The sequence below is a fragment of the Peromyscus californicus genome, unplaced genomic scaffold (genome assembly GCF_007827085.1).
Source record: "Peromyscus californicus insignis strain IS unplaced genomic scaffold, ASM782708v3 Scaffold_9__1_contigs__length_137607984, whole genome shotgun sequence".
Taxonomy (NCBI): Eukaryota; Metazoa; Chordata; class Mammalia; order Rodentia; family Cricetidae; genus Peromyscus; species Peromyscus californicus.
Window position 1 is genome coordinate 120,025,780 of NW_026294617.1, and position 16,593 is coordinate 120,042,372.

Consider the following 16,593-nt stretch of genomic DNA (forward strand, 5'->3'; position numbering starts at 1 on the left):
GGCTGGCTTAGATGGAGACTTGGAATAAAATGAAGTCAAAATGTGCCTTTTTATCTCAACTAACTAAATTTGAAATAGTTGTACTTCATGTCTACTTTGTCTGTTGTACTCCATAATGACTTTTTTTTCGGTTTGTGGGGGAACAGTGCATGTAGGAGGGGTGCACATGCCCACAAATGGGAATTTGGCGGCCCAAGGTCAGCATCGGATGTCCTTCTCACTTGCTCTCTACCTTATTTTTGAGGCAGGGTCTGTCATCGATTTGGTCTGGAGTTCACTGTTTGAGATGTACTGGCTGGACCGGGAGCCCCTGGAATCATCCTATCTACTCCCACCCCCACCTCAGTCTGGGAGTTACAAGCCATGTGAGAGCCAGGCAGTGGTGGTGCACCCGGCAGAGGCAAGCGGATCTCTGTGAGTTCAAGGCCAGCATGGACTACAGAGTGTGTTCCAGGACAGTCAGGGCTGTTACTCAGAGAAACCCTGTCGCAAAAAAACAAAAACAAAACAAAAAAACAAGCCATGTGAGAACCTGGCTTCTACATGGGTGCTTAGGATCTGAACTCAGGTCCTCATGCGTACACAGAAAGCGATTTACCCGCTAAGCCATGTCCCCAACCCTGGCTTGTTTTGTCAAGACAGGGTTTCTCTGTGTAGTTTTGGTGCCTGTCCTGGATCTCACTCTGTAGACCAAACTTACAGCGATCCACCTGGCTCTGCCTCCCGAGTGCTGAGATTAAAGGCATGCCCACCACCGCCCTGGCCTTTTTACAGATTTGCATTTCTGGTTACATGCTGAGTGAATCATTAAGTTCTCAACACTGTTTCAGAAAGAGAGAAAGGCCTTTGTTAAAAATATCTTTTTCTGTCCTTCTGGGTCTTTTGAGTTTTATAATTGTATTCTCTAGAGTAGCACAATGTTCAGGTGAGACTTCATCAAAATGCTCTTCTAGAAGTGTATTAACTTCCAGAGAATTTGCTTGTGATTCCCTTCACTGGAGTTTCAAAGATTGCAAATAGGAGGCTGAGGAAGCTATTTCTTTGATATCGTTATTGGAAATAGAATGAGAACAATGTTCTATTTAATAACTGTTATCATTATCTCTCTCCCAGATTGAATTAAAATTGCTTTAATATTCTATTATAAAATTCCTTGCAGAAATGCTGTCAATCATTTTTCTTATTTCCACCAGCCTGCTAACAATGAACTCAAAGCTAATTCAATACTTTTGAGAAATAGTCAAAACGTAGCTTTTGAATTGAAAGAACTGAAATATTGTGTATGGTATGATAATTATAACTTCTAATATTTTCCTACTACATTCTTAGCTTGCTTGCTTGCTTGGTATTAGTAGACCTAATGGGAATGATGACTGTATTTTAAGCAGCAACTTCCAGTCATGTTTTTTAGAAGGTCTTAGTATGTGAAAGACTGTAGAAGATAGTTTAAGTATGGGCTGTAGAGAAAGGTCATGAGCTCAAATCTTGGGCTGAGCCTGTTTGAGATTGTTTTATAAACTTTGGCAGATGTGAAAAGTTTTTTTCATCTCCATCTTCATGGTCCCTCTCAACTTTGCTCATTCATAAATGGGATTCATGTAAAGCACACAGAAAGGTGCCTGGTATATAAGCATTGCTTCCTGATGTTAACTAGCATTATCTATAACCCATTATTAAGGAATTCAGAACCATTTATTGAGTACTTCCTGTAGGCCACAGGAAGAACTTCCCTATAGAAATCTGGATGTCTAATACGCTATGCAACCTTCATAGCATGGCTCAAGATTCTCTTGAATCCTCTTCCTTTGATATTGTTATTAAGCTCTTGAAAGTGTTTCAAGCCTTTAAATTAACTCTTCATGCTGGGGTGGTATTTTTGTCCTTGGGTGTGATTGTAAAGATTTGAGGGCCACAAGGAAAAGCGTTCTCTAAAACAGTGGGGGAAGAGTTAACAATTCTGTAGAACTTTGCACTGGGTTCTAAAACTTCTTTCCATGGTACCATTTACAAAGTAACAGAATTAAAAAGCAAGAGTGGCCCACTGTTTAGTGACCTCTTTGAATTCTGACTAAATGATTCAAAGAAACTTTCAATGTGTATCTTTCAGAAAATGGCTTTGAAATTCAAAAATGCCAAACGAATCGAAGGCCTGGACAGCAATGTGTGGTGAGTGTCTTAGACAAGTGGCCGTGTGGGGAAGTTTCCTGTGGTCCCTTAAATTGGATTTTTAGCTTCAGCCGCAGTCCAATAATGAAGCGATTCATTTAATTCCTCTCATTAATTACAATCAAATGGGAGAAAGCTAGCCTCCGGGCTAGCACTGGATATATGGCAGAGAATATCTAAAACTAAGTTTGACTGATGCTTTCATGAAATTTACAACAAACTGTTTCCTTTTCTTTTTTTCTTGAAGTGGGGCTTGGTTATGCATGTAGCCCAGGCTGGCCTCAAACTCTTGATCCTCTTGCCTCAGCCTCCCCAGTGCTGGGATTACAGGCATTTACAGGCATTAATATTTCTACATATGTATATGACACAAACATGAATGTTACTAAATTGAGGTCTCTAGGGAAGATAGGATCATTAGTTCAACCATCATTTACTAGATAATTTTATCTTGTGGATAGTAACGTTTTTGTTGGGAACTCATTATACTTCATCTCTAAGACTAAGTCCTATTTAGAGGGGGATTATAATGAGAACATATGAGTTTTGTTTTGTTTTTCAAAACAGGGTTTCTCTGGGTACCCCTGATTGTCCTGGAACTCATTCTGCAGACCAGGCTGGCCTTGAACTCAGAGATCCACCTGCCTCTACCTCCCACATGCTAGGATTTAAAGGCATGAGTCACCACTGCCTGACTGAGAACATAGGAAACTGAAGCTAACTCTGCAATTTTAGTACTTTCTAATTTCAGTTGTTTTCTCTTTTCTAATCAGGGTTGAATTTACTAAGTTGGCTGCAGATCCTTCTGTTGTGAATCTTGGACAAGGCCTTCCAGATATATCCCCTCCTCCATACGTAAAGGAAGAATTATCAAAGGCTGCATTAACTGATAACCTGAATCAGTATACGAGGGGCTTTGTGAGTTTACCGGGGCCATGTGGGGCATACAATGATACCTCCAGGTGGAGTCTGTGTTTGTGTGTGTGAACTCCTCTTCCTTAAAGGATATTGTCTTTCTGGGATCAACTGTCCCAACCTGGAAGGTCAGAAGCCCCTTACCCTTACCTCTGAGATGAGCCTTCCCCAGCTTCCAGCCCTTTCACAGTCCTATTTCAGCCCTTCATTGACTGCTGTTCTGAAATGAGATGGCAGGACATCAAGGGAAGGGAAATTATTCTCTCAACATCTTTGCTGTCTCATTGACACTCATGTAGCCTTAGCATTGGCTTCTTAAGGAACCCTGTTTCTGACTAGATGCTTGCTTCCTCCCTAGCCTCTCTAACCCCTTATCCATCATCTACTGAAATGCCCAGGTATCCAGACATTTTAGATTAGATTAACTTTGAACTAGATGTTTGTCTGCCCTGCCTGAGAGCCGTGTGGTTATCATTATGACTGGTTATCTTTTCCTTTCCTGAGAGTGTGGAAAATGAGGGGGACAGGATATGGAAAGAAGTCTTTACATTTTGTCATTGTGAGTCTAACTATGAAAGTCCCCACAGTCCACACAGGGCTTTGCTGTGGGGATGTGAGCACAGGGGAAATCAGCGAGATTGACCTGACCAAGATGGTCACAGGGCTCTCATGATCTCACTGTCTTCTCCAGGATGGCTATTGCTATGGTAAAATACCATGGCCAATAGCAAATTGGGGAGGGTTTTTTTTTTTCATCTTACAACTTGTAGTCTATCATTCAGGGAAGCCAGGAAAGGAACTCAAGGCAGGAACTTGGAGGCACGAATTGATGCAGAGGCCATGGAGCAGTGCTGCTTACTAGCTTGCTCCTCATGGCTTACCCAGCCTGCTTTCTTATAGCATCCAAGACCAACAGACCAGGGCCCTCCCACATCACTTATAAATCAAGAAATTGTGCCATAGGCTTGCCCATAAGCCGGTCTGGAGGGGCGGGCATTTTCTTGCTTTTGTTTACCTCTTCCCAAATGACTCAAACTTGTGTCAAATTGGCACAAAACTAGCCAGCCCACTCACTAACTAACCAGCCTAAAAGCCCCCATATCAGACCTGAAACTGAGGAAGTTGTAGGAGAAAATGTAAGGGAAATCGGTCAAGGTATTGGTATAGGCCGATTTTCTTATAAAACCCCCAAAGCACAGGTAACAATAGCAAAAATAGACAAATGTGATTTTACGAAACTAAGCAATTTGTGTATGTCAAAGAAGCATAACAGAATAGAGGCAACCTATAGAATGGGAGAAAGGTGCTCATCAGACACAGGATGAGTGTCTAAAATGCATAAGGAGGTGGAAAAGCTAAATAACAAAAAAAGGTTTTAATCTGCATTTCTCAAAAGAAGAAATAGAAGTGGCTAGAGTGTACAGAGACGTGTTTACTGTCACTAATCATCGGGAAAATGCAAATAAAATCATGAGAAATCATTTCAGCGTGGGCAGAATGGTCATTATTTAAAAATCAAAGCATAGCAAGTGAAGAAGAGGGAGAAAAAAATCTCTTCTGCACCCTTGACATCACTGTAAATTAGTGCAAGTGTCACGACAGGCAGCGTGAGTAGGGCTGGCGAACTGACCCAGGGGGCGAAGGCGCTTGTTAAGACTGACAGCCTGAGTTTGATCCTTGGGACACACGTGGTGGAGGAAGAGAACCAACTCTCCTGTAGTTCTCTGGCCTCCACATGCACAACGTGGCGTGGATACCCTCCTCCAACACACAATAAATTGTTGTGGGATGTTTGTATACTGTGAAAATGTATTGTGATTGATTTAATAAAAAGCTTACCTGCCAGTAGCTAGGTGGGACTTGCAGGCAGAGAGAGGAAGTAGGAGGAGATAATGGAGGCTCAGGGAGACACAGAGCAAGCAGGATGTACAGGAGAAGAGGTAACAGCCACGAGACACATGGCAGAATGTAGATTAATATAAATGGGCTAATAGTCTTCTACAGCACAAACAGGAATGATAATTCACAATAACCTGTTATATATTTGAAGAACTATAATAGAAGAAAGGAGCTTGAAAGTTCCAAAGAAATACTGGAGGAAAACGATAATTATGGATTTTATCGATATACTGTGGTCAGGTGTTAAGGTATCACACTGCACCTTAAATATGTGCAGTTATTGTATGTTAGTTAAATAAAAAGTTACTTATTTCAGAATATGGGTTGAACCCAGGGCCCTTTACCTGCTAGGCAAGCACTCTAGTACTAAGCTATACTCCCAGCCCCTAAAGAGGAAGTTTTAGTGTGAGAATCGCTACATAGCTCACAGTGTGTACGTTTGTTATCCTCTCATCTTACAGGAATCGCTGTCCTTGGGAACTAGTCTTTTCTCATCAGTGGATAATACTCTGCTTCCCGGTAGCATATGCCATCAGCAACACTAGCGTGTGTGTTTGATCAGTTTGGTTTTTCTTCTTTTAGTCCATAGCAGGACTAAAAGCAATTGAGAACCTCCCCAGCAATTGAGAAAAGCAGATTCAGGGGATATATCGAATGCAGGATTTTTACATTCATTTAATTTTTGTGCTATTATAAATATACTGGGAGGGAGTTCATTTCTATTCAAAACAAATGCTTTGAAATTTTGTGTTTCCAAACCTTTTCTTTTATGGATACTTTTCATCAGCAGCAAGTTTACATAACCATTTATAGAGACCCTCAAAGTGCAAAGGCTTTTAAAGTTTATTGCTACTTTGGAAGTACAGATTTGGAGGCTGGAGGGATGGCTCAGTAGTTAAGAGCACTTCTTGCTCTTGCAGAGGACCTGGGTTCAATTCCCAGCACCCACACAGTGGCTCACACCTGCCTGTAACTTCAGTTCAAGGGGCTCCAACACCCTTTTCTCTCTCCACTACACTCGTGTGGTACACATACACACATGTAGGCAAGATGCCTGTACATGGAAACTAAATCTTTAAAAGTACAAATGTAGGAATAATGCTAGATATTAAACCCAGTTTTAAAAATGGTTACATTTTAGAGTTAGATTGCCTTAAAGTAGTAGTTTTCATAATCAATTTCCAGGTGGGTTTTTGTTTTATCTTAATCTTTACTACAACAGGGTCATCCAGCACTTGTGAAAGCTTTGTCCTGCTTATATGAAAAAATTTATCACAATCCAATTGATCCAAATGAAGAGATCCTTGTGACGGTGGGAGGATATGGGTCTCTCTTTAACGCCATTCAAGGATTGGTTGACCCTGGAGATGAAGTAAGTGTGTGAACACTGTATCCATCCACATCAGTGCTTCTGTCCTGCATTGAAACTTCTCCTCACTGTGCTCCTTTCTCTTTCATTTTCAATCCATTTTGAAGTCTAGTGATGGTACAGTAAAGCTAGCAAGCCTTGAATGTAGAGGGGGATAAATTGCCATGTGACTGTAGTGCACATAAAGATTTACACCTTTCCAGCGTCCAGAGACGTTGAGCCCTTTCCTGTGCCTGTTCTCCGAGAGTTAACCAGTATCCTGTAATCTGCACCTAGTCATTCTCATGGCTCTTCTACTGGACAGAAGTTGGAATCATGTACAGGCTCTTGAGTTTTGTTTTGTTTTGTTTTTTCATTCATTATTATGTCTGTGAGATTTGTTCACTTTGTAGCATAGTTAGTTAGTTTGCTTGTTTGTTTGTTTGTTAGTTTGCTTGTTTGTTTTTGAGACAGGGTCTCCTCTAGCCCAGGCTGACCTAACTTTGTATATGACTGGCATGTAGACACATGCACACGCACACGCACACGCACACGCACACACACACACACATTGGGCTAGGTTTTCAAAAGATATAAAAGCGTGGGCTGGTGAAGTGGTTCCCTGGCCTGGCAAGGGGCTCCCTTGGTAAAGCCATTTTCTGCAAAGCCTGAATTTGATTTCCAGAACCCACACGATGGAATAAGAGAACCAACATTGGCAAGTTGTCCCTTGACTCCCACACGTACCCCATGGTGCACACAAGAGCATATACACAACAAATAAACAAACAAATGTAAGTGAAACTGTATAAAAGCAAAAAGCTAGGTAAGTGTGGTGATGTGTGCCTGCACTCCCAGAACTTGGGAGGTTAAGCCAGGAGATCAGGACCATTACGGCTAGATAAGATCTTATTTCAGTGAGAGAAAGGCAGGCAGGGAGGAGAGTGTCTTCATTACTTTTCTATTTCTGTGACAAAATACCATAACCAAGGCAGTTTCCAAAAGAGTTTAATTATGAGCCTGCTTGGTTTCAGAGGGTGAGAAGAGACCATGACCATCATGGAGGAGAGCATGACAGCAGGTAGACAGACAGTCATGATGCTGGAGCAGTAGATGAGAGCGTTCATGTTGAGATGACAACTGTGAGGCAGAGAGAGAGCCGAGTGGAAGGAAGTGGGCTTTTGAAACCCCACTGACACACCTCCTCCAACAAAGCCACACCTCCTAATCCTTTCCAAACAGTTCCATAAACTGGGGACCAAGCATTCAAACACATGAGCCTGTGAAGCCGTTCTCACCCAAACCCCCACAGAGATAAAAGAAAAAAGCAGGAAGGTCCTAGATTAGGTCTGCAGCCTGGAGTGTGATGGCAGCAGACCAGATTAGCTGCTCAACCTGAAACTGCAGCAGGGGTGGTTGGAGAAGAGTTTTGAGGGGTGAGAAGTCTGATCCAAAGACTTGGGGGAAAACGATGCTAGGTACCACATTCCTGGGCGAAGGGGCTGCGGGCATCACACCAGAACAATAGCATCCACTCTGCCCCCTGATTCACTCACATGTTTAATCTCAAGATACTATCTTAAATTAGCACTTCATTCTAGAAACCACTGCAATGTTCGTTCCTGTCACTGTCTGGTATATCAGGTTCCTCCTCCGTTGTGTTTTCTAACTTGAAATACAAAAACATCCTTAACTGGTTTTGCTTAGAGCATCCCTTTGAGAATATGGTGAGCAGTCCAGGCCCCAGATAAATCTGGGTGTGCACCTATAATAATTGACAATTTCGAATGTCCCCACTGTAAGTCTCTCCAAGGATTTCCCGAGAGACCGAGAACTCCAGCGTTAACTCCCAGGATGCCTTTATATCTAGGGTCTTTTGTACATTCACTCCATGAGGACAGGCCTGTCTTTTCCATTGCTGCATCTCTTAGCACAGCGCCTCCCGTGTAAGAGGCGCCCCATCATGAGCTGAATTGCTTGCTGATGCCCTGTGTTCTTGTCTGCTTTTATCTCAGGTGATCATAATGGTGCCTTTCTATGACTGTTACGAGCCAATGGTGAGAATGGCTGGAGCAACGCCTGTGTTCATCCCCCTGAGATCTGTAAGTCCCCAGGAGGCCCACCCACTGGTTGAACAATGTTTTGAATTGCCAATGACTTTGTCGTTGAAGGCATAGCTAAGCCCTTTGAAAATAATGAACACAGTAGCTAAGGTGACTCGCAGGCTCCTCTGTCAGCCTTACGTTGTCACACGCTGCCTGTAGATACTGCGGCTCCTGGGAAGGAACAACAGCTGTTGTGCTGCCAGGGTTCACTGTTTCCTTTAGCAGGTGCGTACATAAGACTCGGGTCCTCTGGGTTCCCGCGGTTGAATGAGGGCCTAATTATTTGTGTTTGTGTTCTTCGTTAGTCATTTATTCAGTTACCTTCGTCAGGTCTGTCTTTAATCTTCTTTTTTCTTTATGAGGCTGTTTGTCAGACAGTGAACATGAATCAATTTGTTCAAATCACATCTTAATTGGTTCAAATCACATCTTTATTCTTCATGCTTAGAAACCTACTGATGGGCTGAAGTGGTCTAGTTCTGACTGGACATTCAATCCTCAAGAACTGGAAAGTAAATTTAGTTCTAAAACTAAAGCCATTATATTGAATACGCCACATAACCCCATTGGCAAGGTAAGTGAGCCTCTTTGCTTACACGGGCTGGGGGGGGGCGCTATTTTCTCACGTGTTGAATGACTGGCTGTGCCCTTTCCTTTAATATGTGCAGGTGTATACCAGAGAGGAGCTGCAAGTCATTGCTGACCTTTGCATCAAGCATGACACCCTGTGCATCAGTGATGAGGTGTACGAATGGCTTGTCTATACCGGACATAAGCATATAAAAATAGGTACTGATTATGACAGAGCCTCCAGTCTGAGGGTTTGGGCACATGTGGAACAACATATGGATCCCGGCCAGCTTTAAAACAGTCTCTGTGAAGGGTATCTATGTGAGCACTTACCAGAAGTATTTAGATGGATCGTACTTGAATGATTAAAGTTCAGCTTGATGAACAGATGTTCATGTCGGGGAGGGACTTGAGATCACAAGATAAAGCTGGGGCGTGAGCGGAGCAGTTCTTTTCCCTATCTTTGGCTTCTGAACAAGAATCCTGCTGTTCTTTGGTGTGTAAGACACTAGGGCGGAACTTTTCATGAAGAGGTTCGTGATTGTTGGTGCCGAACGAGTTGCTAAAATAACAGCAAGAAATTTTAGAATGGCAAGCTATTGCTGTTCTGTCCTCAGCAGGATTTTGCAATTGCCGCTGGGCTACCCCACCCAAATACTGCAGTATCATCAGGTGTGGCCAAGCTCTCAACTGTAGGACTGGAAGCTGTGAGGGTGACCTTTGGGTGTTGTACCTGTCTTTCCTTTGCCTAGACACACTGTCCCTCTGGTGTCCACATGACTCCCTCTGGTCTTGTTCCCGTGTCACTCTTGCTCACCTCCAGCCTTCGCTTCCTTCACTTTTATTTTGTTGTTCCCTCTGTAGTTAATAGAATCTCTGCATTTTGTTTCTAAATAACAAGGATGAGATTATTTGTGTTGGCCTCTTCTAAATCCTCATTTTGCACATTAGAGTCTTACACTTGAGGTATAAGTGCCTCAGCTTGAAACACCCCATAGTCAATAGAGGGAACCTCAATTGAAGAATTGTCTGAATCACAAAGGCAGATGGCCACTTGCATGAAAGACTGTCTTGATTGATGGTTGATAAGAAGCTGCAGCCCACTGTGGGCAGTACCATCCTTAGGCTAGTCGTCCTGGTCAGTATAAGAAAAACCACTGAACATGAGCCTGTGAGCAGCATTCCTTCATGGTTTTTGCCGTGCTTTCTGAGCTGTAGATGAGTCCCAGCCATGACTTCTTCAATGATGTACTGTAATAGCAAAGAATAAGCCAAATAAACCCTTTCCTCCCCTAATTTGGTTTTGCACATGGTATTGATCACAGGAACAAAAAGCAAATTAGAACATTAGGCAATCAAATGTCTTTGCTGAATAAGATGAGTAGGAAACATGGAAAGGAGAAGGTAAAGATATATGTGTGAACAGAAGTTACCATACTTGCTCCAGTATTACATTATAAATGGCCACAGAGATGGAAGGAGGGGATTAGAATGTAACAAGTCTTTCTCCATCCCACCAGCCAGTTCCCAAATCACAACACGCAAACTTGTTAATTATGACAGCTTGGGCAGTAGGTTAGGCTTGTTTCTAACTAGCTCTTACAATTGAAGTGAACCCATTTCTATTAATCTATGTGCTGCCAAGTGACTCATGGCTGTTACCTCTCCTCCTGCATATCTTGCTTGTTCTCTATCTCTTGGCATCTCTGCCTTCTTCCCAGTGTTCTCTCTGCCCCAAAAATTCTGCCTAGCTATTTGCCATTCAGCTTTTTACTAAACCAATCCAAGTGACACATCTTCACAGTGTACAAAAAGATTACTCCACAACATTAGGAAGCCATGCAAAAACCTTAGAGAAGGGGTAAAGAAGGCAAAGGTCCTGAGTCAGCATCTTTATTAAACCAATCACAGCGACATATATTCCCACAGTGTAAAGGAGTATTCCACATGCACTGTGGCATGAGCATGCATACACACACAAACTGAATGAATAACTATAATTTTTGAAATCTTATAAAATGGTGTAATTTTTTAAATCAAATTTTGGATAATTAGCTCAATTTGGCAATATTCATCCTTAAAAGGACTTGAAGGATCTCCGAATGTATTGTTTACTTATAAATAATAAGTACTCAGAGTACAGTATAACTGACATTACTTGCTAAAGATATATAAAACTTTAAAATGTTTTTATTGATTGGGCACTCACACGTGATAGGATGTATGTTGAAGCCACAGGACAGTGCTGTGGAGTACATGTTCTCCTCCCACCTTTCTCTGAGTTCCAGAGATCCAACTCAGGCTTTCCCAGCAAGTGCTGTTACCTACCAAATCATTTTGATGGCCCTCAAGACATATTTTTACTCAGATTTGTTTTAGTTGTTATAGCAGCCTATAAAATTAAAATAACACAGAAATATGAAATTACTGTTTAATTACTTAGAAAATGCAGTTTGTTTGCACTGAAGCATGGGTGTGCAACCAGTTACAACAGTCTGATGTGAAAGACACGAATGACCATTGCAGTGTGAGGGCTTTCTAATGCAACACACTAAGGCCTTTTTCCACACAGGCACTGCTCCCTGTGCGGTGCTCTTCATCACGTCTCCTGCCTTCATACACAACAAAAATAAAATTAAAAATCTGAAAGAGAAAAGAAAATAGAGAGCTAGGTGTGGTGGTGTATACCTTTGATCCTAGCACTTGGAAGACAAAGTCTGTGCATTCACAACCAGCCTGGTGTACATAGCCAGTTCCAGGCCAGCCAGAACTACATAGTGAGATCCTATCAGAAAAAGAGGAAGAAAGACAATGGTAGAATTTCCTCTTACTGAATGAGATTTCTCGGATCAGATATCTCCCAGTAACAAAACTAACATTTCAACCATCACAAAGAACTTCCTCTCTACCCCTGAAAAAAAGGGGGGCAGGGGCATCCACTTTTATATGGTTAAAATATTCATTGACAAATTTCTTAGCTCATTAAAAAAAAAAAAAAACACTGATTACATTTCATATTGTAGCACAGAATGTCTGCCCTCCCCTCTTCTGCCTGCCTAAACTGATGTCGTATTCCAAATTTTAGCCAAATCATCTCTGGCCCAGGAGACCTCCCTTCGCCTTCCACCCTTGCCTGGCACCCCTGTCCGCCCCTAGTCCAGCCCCCAGCACAGTGCCACCGCTGCCATCTTAGTGTCTGCTTCCTCGGCTAGACCTCAAGCTTTTAGAGACAGAAGCCACATACTCCTCTGTGTCCTTTGATGCTTTGTTACTAAGAAAGATGTGATGGACAAATGTGAATGAGCGGCATTGGAAGACATCAGCCAAGGATGGCTTGGTGACTCGCCTCTGGTTGGTAAACTTGTTCTGAAATGAAAGGTGGTAATGCTTGTGCAATAGACTGAGCTAGATGATACTTGTATTATCTAAAAAATGTGGAAGTAACTAGACTGGTACTATTTAATATCTCTGTTTTCACTGAGTTCATGTTGTCTGCACTGTTTTTAGATTATACTAAATGAAAAGTAATTGAAAAGGAAACATGTAGGCAGTTATCTGTTTCTTTTCTTTTTTTTTTAAGCCACTTTTCCGGGTATGTGGGAGAGAACAGTAACAATAGGAAGTGCAGGCAAGACTTTCAGCGTGACGGGCTGGAAGGTAAGAGAAGGAGCCCCGCTGGGCTGGGGTGTGGCTCAGGGCAGAGCACCAACTGCATGTGAAAGGCCCTGGCTTCAACCCCCATCACCCTCCAGAAAAAGGAGGCTGTTACACAGAGAAACCCTGTCTTGGAAATAAAAAAATAAGCCCATACTTTAATTTCTGCAGACTATTTTGAGTTTTAAATGCATACATAATATATGTGGGGTTTATATTTAGTGATTTATTTATTTATTTATTTATTTGTTTGACTCTCATGTCAAGCTTCAACCTTTTATTTTTAATTGCATGTATTTATTTGGGGTCTGGGGGCTGTGTGCTGTGGTGTGTGTGTGTGTGGAAGGCAGAGGACAACGTGTAGGAGTCAGTACTCTCCTTCCAACATATGGATCCCAGAGATTGAACTCGGGTCCTCAGACTTGGCAGCAAACAAGTTCTTACCCTCTGAACTATATCCCTGGCCCACGTTTCATCCTTTTTGAGACCAAGTAATTTCCTTAAAAGAAAGAAGAATCAAATTATTATTTAAATTTGTTTAAATTTTATGAGTGATCAGCTAATGATACTTTTTTCTTCACAAAGAATATTCCCATGTGAAAAGAGAAAAATAACACTGGATAATACTCTGGCTTTAACTCTGGCCCGAACGCTAAGTGTTTTTAAGCATGCTAATTCTTTTCATTCTTATAAGCACAGTATGAAGTGGGCAAGGTTCTCATCCTTGATTTACAGATTATAAAACTAAATCACAGGAATTTTTACTGTCTGCTGAGATTACACTGCTAATAAACCCAAGCCAGGGCAGGTAGCCTACCTTCAGAGTCCATTCACCAATGAATGTACTGTTGATCATGGCAATGCATTCATCAGGATCTATAATCTTGAGCCATAGGGAGTGGAGGCAAGAAAATCAGGACCTCAACATTCTCTTCAACTAAGCTACAAGAGATAATGTCTCAAAGCGACAACAGATACTCCCCCAGTTGAAATTCAATTCTCTTTCAGCCTTACCGATAGAAGACAGGGCTAAGACACAGGGAATGCTAGGAGACCAGGAGAATTACAAATCGGTGTGCTTTCATTGTGGAGGAGTCCTCTGAGCTGTTATGCAGAATGACTTGTGCCTGTACTTCAAGCAAGTATAAGTGCTAGCTTTTATTCCTCCTGAGTACCAGAAGTGGCCCATCAGCGGAGGGGAAGGGCTCACAATGATCACAGGTTTTGCTTACCTTCAGAAGGCAGGTTGAGGGGTGAAGACAGAGCTGGGAACTTCACAAGAACAAGCATTACCCCGCTTTCCTCCTGGGGACGTTTCTTAATCGCTACATCTGTTGTTTACACTAACACCTCTCTTAGATATGATATATATTCTTAGATTATTTTTTGAAATATGCTTTTATCTTTTCCCAGCTTGGCTGGAGCATCGGCCCTAAACACCTGATAAGACATTTACAGACCGTTCAACAAAACACTGTGTACACTTGTGCAACCCCTTTACAGGTATGTGTCACTTTGAGCATGTGGGAATTAGCTAGCTCCTTCATGAACAAGCCCTTCTAACACAGTGTGGGAATTTGGGGGCAGACACATAGTCATTGAATAAAGTGTAATTTCAAGATCCATGACTTGTGTCCCATCTGCAGAGCTCCTCTAGTAACATATGATAACATACTTTAAGAGACAGACAACTTGCTGGGTGGTGGTGGTGCATGCCTTTAATCCCAGTACTCGGGAGGCAGAGCCAGGCGGTTCTCTGTGAGTGTGAGTTGGAGGCCAGCCTGGTCTACAGAGCGAGATCCAGGACAGGCACCAAAACTGCACAGAGAAACCCTGTCTCAAACAAACCAAAAAAAAGAGAGAGACAGACAACTTTGATACTCATTCTTCAATACTCAACTGCAGTAGCTATTTAAAAGAAAAGAAAAGGTCACTGGGTGTGGTGGCACAGGCCTATCATGTTAGCACTTGAGGCTTCAATTAGGAGAGTCATGAGTTTAAGGCTAGTCTGGGCCACACAGAGACTTCAAAGCATGACTGGACAGTATAGCAATCCCCCATGGGAGATGGGGAGCAGGCAGAGAACAGTGTAACTGATGAAGGATGATTTCCAGAGCACATTGTGAAGTCAAACAAAAAAAAAGAGCAAGATACATGGCGCTGTTTATTTATACTAATTTATATTATATATTGTGTAACAAAAGGGGGAAACTGTGCTTTCTAAAAAGAGCTCTTAGATAGTCTGTAAGAAGCTAGTAAAATGCTACCCGTATGTAGAGGCCCCATAGACAGTAGACTCTTTCTACCAGGTCAGTCTTTTTCTCGAGCACAATGCCATTCCTTAACCTTCCAAGCTGTGGGATGGCAGGCAAGTACCACCACTCCTGGCCTTTAATGTATGTCTTTGTTAGACGGTTGCTATTTTTATATACATTTCTAGAAACAGATCTATTTATCATTCTCCTCTGAATACCCCAAATACTAGAAAGTGTTCTACTTCTAGAAGGCAGTTAAAGCACAGGAGAGTAAAAGTATTGGCTCCATTGAACCTGATTGATTGTTTCTCATCAAAGGTGTCTGCCCAATAGGAAAAATTTCCATTACTTTTAGTGATTCTCTAAAGCAACCTTATGATAAAGACTCATTCTGAAGCTTTGCTTTATTATATTTTAAGTTCATTTTATCACCTTAAAATAAAGCCATTCACTTACTCTTATTCAACTAAGATTTACTGAAGATTAGAGATTTTACAGACAAAAAGCAGCTTCACTCATAGGGCTTACCACCCATAGAGGAACATAAATCATAGAGATGCTTTCAAAATATATTATGTCAGATTTTGATGGACACAAAGAGAAGGTAGGGAAGAAGGAAGATGCAATGATCCAGGTTGGAGAGTATATGATGTCATATTGGGAGGTAAGCCTCATGGAGAAGACAGCATCTGAGTGCTGGTTAACCTAGAGAAGAGCCCTGTGGCCTGAGAGAATAGGAAGAGCTAAGACCCAGCGGTCGACAGCATGGCTGCCATATCATATCATAAACATGGCTACTGGGATGAGGTGACCAGGGGTGAAGAGTAAGAGAGCCTCAGATCTGAGCAGTAGCTGGGAGTCACATCAGGCTGGGACATGTACATCACTGCTAGGACTGAGAGACACAAGAAGCCGTGAAACATGATCATACGTTTTTCAAAAGGAGTCTGGTGCTTCATTAAGGGAGAAGGTAAGGGAAGAGTTCCACGAGAGATATCAGTGGATTGAACCAAGGTGAGGATGGCAGAGGTGATGTGGAATGATGGGACCCTGGATAGCTGGAAGATTAAGTCAATGGTGTTTGCCACGGGGCAACACTTAGCAACCAGGCTTGGGAGAAAGAGAGGAATCCAGGTACACTTAGCACAGACGTTTGTATCTCTGTGTTCTGGATTTTCCAGGGCAATGATTTCTATAGTGAATGAACAAATTGCTCGGAAAGGTAAAGCTGAGATTCTAGACTATTTCCTGAAGCATCTTATTCTGTATTTGGGGAAAATTCCCCAGACAGCTGTGTTTGGAAACTGGATGCTGATTTCCTAGTGTGGAAGAACTGTTGACTCTGTCCTACTGCTAAATTCTCCTGCCACAGACTTCTCTCTGCTCTTGCCCCCACCACCTGTTATCTCTGTCTCTTGCTACAGTTCTATCATACAGAACAGATTTTCTCCCCTGCCCTTTCCACTTCACCCCTGCATCCACCCTTCAATAGGTACTCATTGGAGTTTTTATGACAGCCAGGGCTGTGCCTATGTTGTGAACTGTTTGGTCCCAGCTCTTACCCAAATGGCTCACTTTGCCTGCCAAGCATCTGGCCTTCTGCTTGGCAGATCTTTGTGCTGTATGCCTACTTTGATTGTGACCTGTTTTTATCCTCCTGACCTGACATACTTCCCAGTCA

General features: G+C 42.3%; 1 protein-coding gene across 5 annotated transcripts in view; it reads left to right on the forward strand.

The window, feature by feature from the left end:
• Kyat3 (kynurenine aminotransferase 3) overlaps nucleotides 1-16,593 on the forward strand; it is a 63,707-nt gene that overhangs the window by 16,377 nt on the left and 30,737 nt on the right. For all 5 annotated transcript variants that reach the window (XM_052731129.1, XM_052731128.1, XM_052731130.1 and 2 more), the window contains 8 exons: nucleotides 2,108-2,166; nucleotides 2,940-3,084; nucleotides 6,203-6,352; nucleotides 8,344-8,430; nucleotides 8,882-9,007; nucleotides 9,102-9,222; nucleotides 12,584-12,660; nucleotides 14,071-14,160. In XM_052731129.1, coding sequence (XP_052587089.1) covers nucleotides 2,108-2,166; nucleotides 2,940-3,084; nucleotides 6,203-6,352; nucleotides 8,344-8,430; nucleotides 8,882-9,007; nucleotides 9,102-9,222; nucleotides 12,584-12,660; nucleotides 14,071-14,160 — 855 coding nt within the window. The remainder of the gene's footprint in view (nucleotides 1-2,107; nucleotides 2,167-2,939; nucleotides 3,085-6,202; nucleotides 6,353-8,343; nucleotides 8,431-8,881; nucleotides 9,008-9,101; nucleotides 9,223-12,583; nucleotides 12,661-14,070; nucleotides 14,161-16,593) is intronic.